The 12,331-nt window shown below is 43.7% G+C and overlaps 1 protein-coding gene across 1 annotated transcript in view; it reads right to left on the bottom strand.

Annotated features, from left to right (window-relative positions):
* Positions 1–12,331, bottom strand: part of AIF1L (allograft inflammatory factor 1 like) — a 108,001-nt gene that overhangs the window by 59,864 nt on the left and 35,806 nt on the right. Inside the window, exon 2 of the mRNA XM_082263107.1 lies at positions 5,447–5,513. Within this exon, the coding sequence (XP_082119233.1) occupies positions 5,447–5,513 (67 nt within the window). The remainder of the gene's footprint in view (positions 1–5,446; positions 5,514–12,331) is intronic.

Here is a 12,331-nt window from a genome sequence, read left to right as displayed (position 1 = left end):
AACTCTATTATACGCTGAACAAAATTATAAACGCAACACTTTTGTTTTTGCCCCCATTTTTCATGAGAAGAACTCAAAGATCTAAGACTTTTTTCTATGTACATAAAAGGCCGATTTCTCTCAAATATTGTTCACAAATCTGGCTAAATCTGTGTTAGTGAGCGCTTCTCCTTTGCCAAGATAATCCATCCACCTCACAGGGGAGAGAAGCCCGAAGCAAAAAAAAAAAAGTCTTAGGGCCAACATGACTGGGCAAATAGGGGGGGGCATTAGGGATAGAGAGGGATAATTTTATAAGTTGAAGATAGGAGGGTACATGCAGTGGTGTATTTTTGTTTTTTGCTGCCCTAGGCAAGACTAAAATTGGGTGTCCCCCTCCCCCTCCTATGTAAATTTGCCCCACTCCTTCCTTTTTAATGGATGCGACTCCCTCCAAAATTGATGGACTACAAGTCCCAGCATAAACCCCTGAGATATCACGAGAGAAAAGTGAGAGGGGGGTGGGAGAGAGACATGGGGGTGGGTGAGGGAGGATATGAGAGAGAGGGTGGAGGGATGAGAGAGAGGGGGCTGGGTGAGGGAGGGAGGGAGAGAGAGAGGGGGGATGAGAGAGAGAGAGAGGAGGGTGGATGAGAGAGGGGAATAAAGACAGAGAGAGGGGGGGTGAGAGAGAGAGGGGAGTGAGAGAGAGATGGGGGGAGAGAGGGCGGATGAGATAGAGGGGGGAGATAAGGGAGGGGATTAGAGACAGAGCGAGAGGCGGGTGAGAGAGAGGGAATGAGAGCGAGAGAGGGGGATGAGAGAGAGAAAGAGAGGGGGATGTGCAGGAGAGAGAGGAGGGAGAGAGGGGGGATTAGAGAGAGAGAGAGGGGGGTGAGAGAGAGAGAGAGGGGTGTGAGAGAGAGAGGGGGGACTGTGAGGGAGAGGTGAGAGAGAGAAGAGGTGAGAGAGAGAGAGAGAGAAAGGGGGGATGAGAGAGAGAGAGAGGAGGTGAGAGAGAGAGGGGGTGAGAAAGGCAGCTCTAGAAATCAGTGGCCAATAGAGTCTAAGGTGGAAGGGGGGGGGCGGCTTTTTTGACGCACCCCTGCAAAGTGCCACCCTAGGCCTGGGCCTTGTCGGCCTAGGCCAAAATAGAGCACTGGGTACATGTACCGTGATGGAAGGGTACATGGTGGAAGGAGGGACTCCAAGGGAAGAACGTTGATGGAGAAAGTTCCCACCCTACCACCCCTACACTGGATCAATCCCCTTTTTATGGCTATGGCGGCATGTTGGTTGGGGTCTTTGGAGGCATTGTAAAATCTGCTGTGATTATCATATGTAGCACCCTCCTAGGTAGGTGCTATATTGGTAAAAGCTTAGCAGCTCTATCTGCTTATGAGGGGGGCCTGATTGTTAGTTCTGCCTGTTGCATGTGTCCAGGGCGTGATTCATCTGGGCTGAGGGAGTGTCCCCACTGTATCCAATGGGAGAGCCTGTTGGACAGTGGAGGAAACTAAGCCAGTGACACACAGGCTTTTGTGGCTGTCCCAGAGGGTTGGCACAACAGTGGTGCATTCTGGGATAGGTCATAAAAGCCGGAGGCACATGTGACAGGGCGTATTTGGGCGGGAAGCAGGTCCCAGGGGGAGGGTGACGGTTGTCTCTCCTCCTGTCAGCAAGGAAGGTGGTCACAGGCAGTCGGCCTAGTGGACCAAGTGTGTGATGCTGAGCCAGGAGGTCCAGGATACTGACGAGTGGAGCTGAAGGCAGAGCAACCCAGGGAAAAACAGTGTTCGTGAGTACCGGAAAGCTTGCCAGGGGTCTGCCCAGGAAGGGGACCACTCCAGTGGATAGTCAGTGGACAAGGCGCTAGCATGCACAGGAAGTGAGAAAGGGGCTGCCAGGTTAGGACCCTGAAGAGGAATTCATTCAGGAGCATATCTTCTAATTCAGGAACATATCTTCTATTTCACTTCAGTGGCAAGGTGAAGCAGTGGGCTTGCTGCACACACTACAGTCAGTTTTTCTCAGAAATTGTGCATAGTTCAAGTTGGAGTATCCCACTCATCCCTTCTCCCATCCAAGTTCTAAAATAAAACACAAAAACCAAATCCCTGGACTGTTCATTGTCTGAGCCAAGTCTTAAAGTGATAAGTTTTACAGACTGTTGCTATGGGTAACCCAGGGGAATCCACATTCAGCAGCTCCCTAGGGGGCAGTGCTACACATATTTGGGACCCATCTAAGGTAAGGAGTTCCATGTGGAATACCAGTTAATGGTGGTTTACCTGGTAGGTTGAACTGTGAGGTATCTGCAGAGAGTTGGGGTTGTCTCCGAGCCGGTGTGGTGCGGCTGGGGACCGTGTCGTGTAAGTAGTTACGCAGATACAATGTGGATGTTTCATACTGTGTGCCTCCAAAGATCTGCAACCTTATGTTTAGGGTTACTGTATTATTAATATTGTTAATGTTTTAAGGAATGTTTTGTTATATTTGGTTATTTGTTATTAAATGGCCAATACGGCCAATTTTACTCCAAAATGGTGTCCTGGCGTTTATTGTAGTTAAGTATGCATAGTGGTTATCACATTGGGTTGATGATATATGTTGTGCCTTAGTTATGGCCTATCAAGATGCTGATTAGATCGGAGGGGCCAGTGACGTCACACTCAGCTAATCGCGTACGATTGCGTACTAGGAAGCTGTGAAGCCGGTCCACGATGAGAGATACATATTAGCTGACAGGAGTCACACTGCTTGACAGGAGTCACCTATGTACACAGTCCTAGTGACCCCATCCTCCATCCTGCTAACCCCTGCATTATGCTGACCCCTGTACACTGCCCTAGGCGGCTAGCTAGTTTGCCTAGTGATAGCGCCAGCCCTGTGTGTATTTCTCATTGTGGGCCGGCTTCACGGCTTCCTAGTACACGATCATACTCGATCAGCTGAGTGTGACTAAGTCACGTGACTAGTGACGCAATGCGTAGGAGGAGCCAGTGATGTCACATTCAGCTGATCGAGTACGATTGCGTACTAGGAAGCTGTGAAGCTGGGCGACGATGAGAGATACATATTAGCTGACAGGGGTCACCTCTGTACACAGTCCTACTGACCCCGTCCTCCATCCTGCTAACCCCTGCATTAGGCTGATCCCTGTACACTGCCCTAGGTGGGTAGCTAGTTGGCCTAGCGGTAGTGCCAGTCCCGTGTGTTATTCTCATCATGGACTTGCTCCCAGGCTTCACGGCTTCCTAGTACGCGATCGTACTCAATTAGCTGAGTGTGTCTAAGTCGCGAGTGTCTAGTGACGCAACGCATAGGAGGAGCCAGTGACGTCACACTCAGCTGATCGAGAATGATCACATACTAAGAAGCTGTGAAGCCGGTCCACGATGAGAGATACATATTAGCTGACAGGGGTCACCTCTGTACACAGTCCTGCTAACCGCTTCATTAGGCTGACCCCTGTACACTGCCCTAGGCGGCTAGCTAGATGGCCTAGCAGTAGTGCCAGCCCTGTGTGTTATTCTCATCATGGACTTGCTCCCCGGCTTCACGCCTTCGTAGTACGCGATCGTACTCAATTAGCTGAGTGTGTCTAAGTCACGAGTGTCTAGTGACGCAACGTATAGGAGGAGCCAGTGACATCACACTCAGCTGATCGAGTATGATCGCATACTAGGAAGATGTGAAGCCGGTCCACGATGAGAGATACATATTAGCTGACAGGAGTCACACTGCTTGACAGGAGTCACCTATGTACACAGTCCTACTGACCCCATCCTCCATCCTCACCTATGTACACAGTCCTACTGACCCCATCCTCCTGCATTATGCTGACCCCTGTGCACTGCCCTAGGCGGCTAGCTAGTTTGCCTAGTGGTAGCGCCAGCCCTGTGTGTATTTCTCATTGTGAGCCAGCCTCACGACTTCCTAGTACGCAATCGTTCTCGATCAGCTGAGTGTGACCAAGTCACGTGTCTAGTGACGCAACGCGTAGGAGGAACCAGTGATGTCACACTCGTCACCCTGTGTGGCACTGGGGGGGGGGGGACATATTCCCCTTTTGGGGCGAACTCCGCTTTAAGATAACCCAATACACTGCCACACAAGGAAAAATGGGCATGCGACATTTTTCCTGACAGCGCGTGGCAGTGAAGGTGAATTGTGGTGTGTAAGGTTCAATATAAATAGAATCGCAATGCTCTGCAGCACGTTATACGCAGGAAAAAAGAACACCTTTAATGATTATGTAGTTGATCCATTTTTTATATATTCTCGCAGATCAGGTCGTTTGGAAAAGTCCTCTTCTCTAATGATGTATCACAGAACCGGCTGCCTCTTTATTAGAATTATTCTGATTTTATATTAAAACAGACCTATACTTCAATTTTTAACTAGCGGAATTTTGATCATGCTGGCCGGTCTAACAAGAAAAGTATAAAGGATATTGACAAAAAAAGTATATTTTGTGAGAAATTTGCACTCCATTCTCTCCCCGATGGCAGGTTATATATTTAACCAGTTCTGGACCAGAAGGATTTGCCCCTTTGGGTACAGCGTCGCACGACCGCGCAATTTTCCGTTAAAGTAACGCAGTGCCAAATTGCAAAAAATGGCCTGGTCATTAAGGGGACAAATCCTTCCGTTCCAGAAGTGGTAATGTGGAACCTGCCCCATTCTACACACTGTGCTGCACATAGTATACTCTAAACTGCCCTGCTCTGTACACAGAGCTATACTTTACATACTCTGAACTGCTCCATTCTATACACTGTGCTGCACATGGTATACTCTAAACTGCCCTGCTCTGTACATGGTGCTATACTTGACATAATCGGAACTGCCTCACTCTATACAATGTGTTGTATTTGACATACCTTAGGTAGACTCTAAACAGTGACAGGACAAGGTCATCCAGTGCCCAGGGCAAAAATGCCAAACTGCGCCCCCCTCCCCCATTTATGATGTGCAAGCTTAGAGGATCCTACACCCAGTAAACTATTGCACCCAGGGCAACCGCCCCTCCCACCCCTGCCTCTGATGCACATGATATACTCTAAACTGCCCCACTCTGTACACAGTGCTATACTTTACATACTCTGAACTGCCCCATCTTGTACACTGTGCTGCACATGACATACTCAGAACCACCTCACTCTGCTGTGCTTGACATAACTTAGGCTGCCTCTGTGCTGCATATGACATACTGCAAACTGCCCCACTCTATACATGGTGTTGCTAATGCCATACTCTGAATTGACTCACTATTGAGGCTTCCCTACTACTATACGTGTTGGACATATTCCAGAATGCTCTATTCTGTACCCTGGTCAGTACATTTCATACTCACGCAGTTTGGCATCTTTGCCCTGGGCGCTCGATGACCTTGCCCCGGCACTGGTGTTGGTGCACAAGGGTGGCAAGCCTAACACCATTTAAAATGAGAAGGTGGACTTACTTTTACAGGAATCCAGTTTTTCCTCAATGTCCTCTATGTCATAGTACTTTTCATCTGACAGGAATTCCTGAAAGAAAGGAAATGCAATTGAGGTTTGTCTCTTAAAGTGATACTAAACCCTTACATAAGCCCAATTAAGTGACAAGCCTCAGGTAATATACAGGGATCAATTCAATCCTCCTACATATGCTTTGCCTCTCTAACTGCGGCCCCTTCTCCTCCAGAGCCATTCAAAGTACACAGATTAGATGATATTTCTGAACTCCAGAAAGCAGGGGGGGGTCTGAGGCCACAAAGTGCACAGTTTAGCAAAGAGAGCTGAGTGTAATCTGAGACCTGAGTAGAGGGAGTGGACACACCTTCTACACGGCCTCCTTGGAGAATATGCAAATCTCAGGCTGTCAACCTCCTGTGTTCTGGGGTAGGGCTGTGTCAGGACTCAGGACTGAACCTACAGCCTCTGCTGTGTCTGTTCATACTGAGCCACCCGGGATGCTGGACAGCTCTCTGGACAATTCCTAGAACAATCTTGCCTTGAACCTTGAACCCTTCGTTCCTCCCATGAACTTCCTATTTAAGCCAGATTCTCTGGCCAATATCTCGCTCTTGTCCCTCCTGCTGCCATCTGTATCTACGCTACCACTAGTTACAGACCTTGGCTTATTCCTCTACTACACCTCTGCTTGATCCCAAATAGCAACCACTTGTTGCGACCTTTGGCTTGTTCCTCCACTACGCTTTTGCTTGATTCCAACCTGCAACCACTTGTTACTGCCCTTTGGCTTGTTTATTGACTATGCTTCTGCTTGATCCCAAACTGTAACCACTTGTTACTGCCCTTTGGCTTGTTTATTGACTATGCTTCTGCTTGATCCCAACCTGTAACCACTTGTTACTGCCCCTTGGCTTGTTTATTGACTATGCTTCTGCTTTATCCCAACCTGTAACCACTTGTTACTGCCCTTTGGCTTGTTTACTGACTATATCCCAACCAGCAACCACTTGTTACCAACCTTGGCTTATTCCTCCACAATGCTTCTGCTTGATTTCAACCTGCAACTACTTGTTACTGACCGTTGGCTTGTTCTTCCACTACACTTCTGCTTGATTCCAACCTGCCACCACTTGTACTTTTAGCTTGTTCCTCCATTACGCTTCTGCTTGATCCCAACCTGTGACTACTTGTTACTCACCTTTGGCTTGTTTATTGCCTATGCTTTTGCTTGATTTCAACCTGTTACCACTTGTTACGGACCTTTGGTTTGTTTACCGATTATGGTTCTGCTTTTTTCCAACCTGCAACCACCTATTACTGACCTTTGGTTTGTTCCTTCACTATGCTTCTGCTTGATCCCAACCTGCGACCACTTGTTACTGACCTTTGCTTGTTTGATTCTGCTTAATCCTTACCTACTATATCTACTACTGGACTCCGCCTTGCTCACTTCCTGGTGGGGCAATCCTGAGGACCGCAACCTGGCACTAGCACGCAGCAAAACCTATCTCCACCATCAGGAGCTATGGTGAAAACCGGTTAGTACTCAGACTATGCACATTGGGTGAGCCCATGTCATCTGCGAGGGTGACCTGCTGCTGCAGTTATCCAGCTGGTTGGTGGGAGGCCATCACCATGGATTGCCTGGTGTCAGGGAAAACTGTCAGCAGTGACCCATGCAGAAAGCAGAGGAAGGAGAAAGCAGCCAGGATCCACACTACAAGCAATGGACTGAGGCATGTACACAGTATAGAAGGATATGTTTTATTTCATTTTTCGTTTTACAACTACTAAAATGTCACTACCAACTTAAAGTGGATGTACACCCTCTCCTATACCCAATGAAGTGAACAGCATCAGATGATACACAGGATTGAAACAAATCCTCCTACATACATTTTGCCCATATTCTGCAATCTTCAGCTTTCTACACTACAAAGTGCAAATGGTTAAACATTTTTCTTCCTGTTTCGGCAGGTTGGGAGTCTGGGCATACACTGTGTGTGAGCTGATTGGAGGAAAGGCACCCTCCCCCTCCACATAGGCAGAGGAACAAAGAAACTTGCAGAGCTGTGCAGTGAATAGACAAGCTCTCTGTTTATCTGTCTCTTAACTTCCTTCCAAATTTCCAGCTGCTTTTGTCTTCTGTGTTGGTGAACTTTGTCAGAAGTTATCATGCTGATAACAGAGGAACGGAGCAGCAGAAAGACATGGGACTTAGGGCTTTGGAGAGAAATAAGTAAACACTACAGATATATGTGCCTGGGTCAGATTTCATGAATTTACATCCACTTTAATATATACATTCAGGCGTATTCAACAAGACAACACACTGGTGCTACTGCAGAGAAAACAAAAAGAGGAACGCACCAACCTTGTGCATTACCCAAGTGGTGCTTATTAATGTACAAATTGAAAGAAATACAATCACAAACAAATCAGTCATAAAAACATTTCAAAGTACACGATGGACACAAAGCAACCAGGTCACCGGGACTGTGTCCAGCACGCCGGGGGACCCTACAGATGGCTGAAGGGTTTCAAAGGGAAGGGAAGGGGTTTACATCTTCCTCAGAGCCAATATGATGTCCAATGGTGATGCCCAGTATACAGAAACAGCCAGAATCCACTTTACTGGAGTAAAAAAATATTTTTTCAAATGGACCTCATCCTATCTGCCCTCCAATGCCTATGACCAACGTTATACCACGGAAGATGGAGGCTCCCAGTCACAGTTTGGAGGAGCACAGAGGACCTCTCTGTGGCGTCTCCTCATACGAAGGTCAGGTTTAAGTGGAAATATAAAGCTTCTTTCATTTTCAGACTGGCACTTGAGGAAAAAAAACATGGCTGGCTGTTGAATGGTCAGATAAGCATACCTATTCCCAAGAGTGTATACATTAATGTTGAGTGCCGGGTGAGCATTAATAATACAGGCACTTGTAAAGCTGAGCTATGCCTTTTATATAGTCTACGTTCTTTGAAGTGGCATCCTCCATAAATAGCTTTTTAATCAGCAGTGAATACGAATGAAATCATACGAATGGACGCACCATATAATCCAGTTGTAAAGGAAAGGTGACATTTACTGTATGATATATAAACAGTGCGCGCTTATCAGATTGGCAGGAAAGTCACGCAGTTCTAGATTGGGTTTAACTCACTCGTAGTCAGACAAAGAATGCTTCAACCAGCTGATATTCTTTTTGAAGGACACCAGAATGCCCTAATGTAGTGTTCCTCAACCTTTTTTCAGTCAAGGAACCCTTTAAAAATGATGGGCAATCTCGAGGCACCCTTTAAAATTATGGGCAATCTTGAAGAACCCTTTAAAAATTATGGGCAATCTTGAGGCACCTCATTCTAAAATGTAAAAAAACGATTCTAATACAGTAATTTCACATAACGCAGCAACATCCACACAAGTAGGACACCCAATGTTAGAGATGATTTATTCTTCCAAAGCAAATACACTTTTAAAAACTGGAACCGACTGTGACGGTGGCGGGTATCAGATCCCTGCCCTCCTCACTAACTCGTGAACAAGGACCAGGCAATCTCACACCCTGCCGTCACTTGCGTAACAATGCCACTCTCAGCTGCACCCTGCACATAGATTTCCCAGCTTGCGGGACCACAATGTAGATGCCAGCAGGCTGAGAGCGATTGTCACCGGGCTAATTAAGCAATTAACCCTTTCACTGCCATCACCGCTACGTTATGATGAGCCCAGCGGACGCTCGTAATTTTAGAAATACCAATTATGACTTTAGAATGATCATCTGTAACACGCACTGTCACCACAGACAGGAATGTTCAGAGGAATTATTCGATACAGTAGCACTCTTCAAGAGACAGGTTCGTTGTTAGTTTGCATTAAGAGCTTAGGGACAAGTATAACACTTTTCAAAATAAACTTTAATAATAAAAAGGTTAAAATTGGTGCAAAAAAAATATTTACATAAAAAAGTGTTTCAAAGAAATAGCGACATAATTCAGCAATTTAGAAAAATAAGATAGGATTGAGAAATAAGGATACTTGCATGCAATGTCCTGAGTATTATCAGGGTTTCAGAAGCTGAGCCAGTGTGATTGGTTCTCAAACTTGATAGATGTTCCTTTCTTGATGTTACCATGAGAACTCCCAACCCCATCTGCCACTCTCTTTTTCTCTGAGACCGCAGGGGGTGTTAACAGAGGTTCCTGACCAATAAACACAGTGGCTATGGGCGGCCCTAACGTTTACGACAATACCAAGGAACCTCCCGTATAGACAGATTTATAACATAATTCATATCTTCCAACATCTACCAGTTGCCTTCTTGAAACTGATAGCTTATTGTGCAGCATTGAATTTTATATCCATCGATACCAAACACAGCCTATCTCCTAATAACCTCTGACCCGTAAGGCATCTGACAGATAGCTTCTATTCTATATGTGATAGGGTGGTAATGCCTGGTCTTAATTCGATCAGTATGACATTTCTCATCCAAATATATACTTATTGTTAATGTGTCATGTTCCTGTCTGCATTTATGAATTGGGTATGGATTGTTAGATGTTCTAATGAACAGGTTGACTGTTGTGGCATTTACGACACGGCTCTGGTCAGCCTTGATGGAGTTGCTCAGATTTACGACTGGCCTGTTCTGGAAGAAACCATATCTGCTAGGATTTCTGTCTGTGCGGAGATAAGGTTTCTTTGAAGGGCCGTTTCTTGAAGTTAAAGCCCTCCGCATTCTAGGAATTAATTATCTCGAGGAGGGGGCTGGGTGAGTGAGGGGCTTTGTTAAACTGTCATGGCTGCTTGAACAAAATGGTTGCTTTCGTATATCCAGCGCAGGATATCATTACACCGACCAGAATTCCTACATCACCCTGACATCACGAACAAAGTGCCATATAGTCAAAGCTATAGTATTCTCAGTAGTAAATGTCAGCGGGTCTGTGGTAGTGAGCCCTTGTAGATCCCCAACTCAGGGTTCCCCAGGGCGCGGAATCTAAGCCCCAGCCTGCTTCTTCACAAGGGCCCCTGATGGTGGGGTCGGATTTGCAGCAAGCTGGAACCAGGTAACGGCCCCCAGGTAGGCCGAGCTGAAGATGCGGAGACTGCTGGCGTGTGCAGAGTAAGCAGCAGACTTTAAGGATATCCAAGAGACAAACTGAGGTCAGGACAGGCAGCAAACAAACACAGATGGGAAAACGAAGCAGGGGTCGGTACACAGAAAATCAGATACAATAGCCTAGGGGTAGACGGATGGGAGCTACAGAACAGTGAAGTTGCTCAGGCTATGAGGGTTACACTGAGCAAGTCTTGTATAGACAGGCTAACTAGGAGGCGGGCCAGGAAGTGATGAAAGGACAGGAAATAAAAGCCCACAGGATAGCAGACGACACCCATAGGAGATCACAGCCGCACCACACAAGTGAAAAGAAGATACACAGGGCCAGCAGCTGCAATATTCCCCGGGCACCCGCAATTGCTGAATAATAATAATTTTGCATGCCCAATTTTTCAGTTTTTTCTTTGTTAAAAAAGTTTGAAATATCCAATAAATTTTGTTCCACTTCATGATTGTGTCCCACTTGTTGATTCTTCACAAAAAAATTACAGTTTTATATCTTTATGTTTGAAGCCTGAAATGTGGCAAAAGGTCGCAAAGTTCAAGGGGGCCGATTACTTTCGCAAGGCACTGTATATGATCATCTATATGATCATTTCACAAGTCCCTCCCCCATACGGTTAGAAAACACTCCCCTGGGCTCACACTTAACCCTTTGATCACCCCTATGTAAACCCCTTCCCTGCCAGTGTCATTATTACAGTAACAGTGCATATTTTTAGCATTGATTACTGTAGTAATGTCACTGGTCCCCCCCAAAAGTGTCAAAAATGGGCTACGTCGGTTCACACAGGAGAGTCAGCCTGCCGCAGTAAATGTGCCGCGGGCGGTCTTAATGTGGTTAAAAAATATATATATATATATATATATTTAATATTCAGTATATATCATATTATATATATATATATATATATATATACACAATATATTATTTTACAATATAGATCATATATATATATATATATATATATATATATATATATAAAAGATATATATATATATATATATATATATATATATATATATATATAAAGATATATATATATATATATATATATATATATATATATATATATATATATATATATATATATCTACAATATATAATATACACAATATACAATATATGTATTTTATATATATATATATATATATGTATATATATATGTATATATATATAATATGTAATATGATATTCAAAATAATTTGATATATATTATATATATATGTATATATATATATATATATATATATATATATATATATATATATATATATATTATACAATATATACAATATATGTTTATAATATATAATATTCAAAATAATTTGATATATATATATATATATTATACAATATATTATAGTATATAATATTCAAAATAATTCTATATATATATATATAAATATATATATATATACACACATATATAAATTATTTATATATATATATATATATATATAGAATTATTTTGATTATTATATATTATAATATATATTGTATAAACTATATATATTGTATAAAATATATATATATATATATATATATATATATATATATATATATATATATATTATACCAATATATAATATATACAACATATAATATTATAATAATATATAATATAGTATTTCAAATAATTCAATATATACTCTGATGTCATTTTCCACAGACACAACTGAAAGTCAGAGGGAGTCTCCTGGAATAGAGGGGTACACGCTATATATAACCAGGGTTTGCTATTTATGTGACAGATAATTAAA

This window comes from Pelophylax lessonae (assembly GCF_965119305.1).
Source record: "Pelophylax lessonae genome assembly, chromosome: 7".
Lineage (NCBI taxonomy): Eukaryota > Metazoa > Chordata > Amphibia > Anura > Ranidae > Pelophylax > Pelophylax lessonae.
Note: the sequence above shows the minus strand (reverse complement) of the source record. Positions and strands in the feature narration are given on the sequence as shown.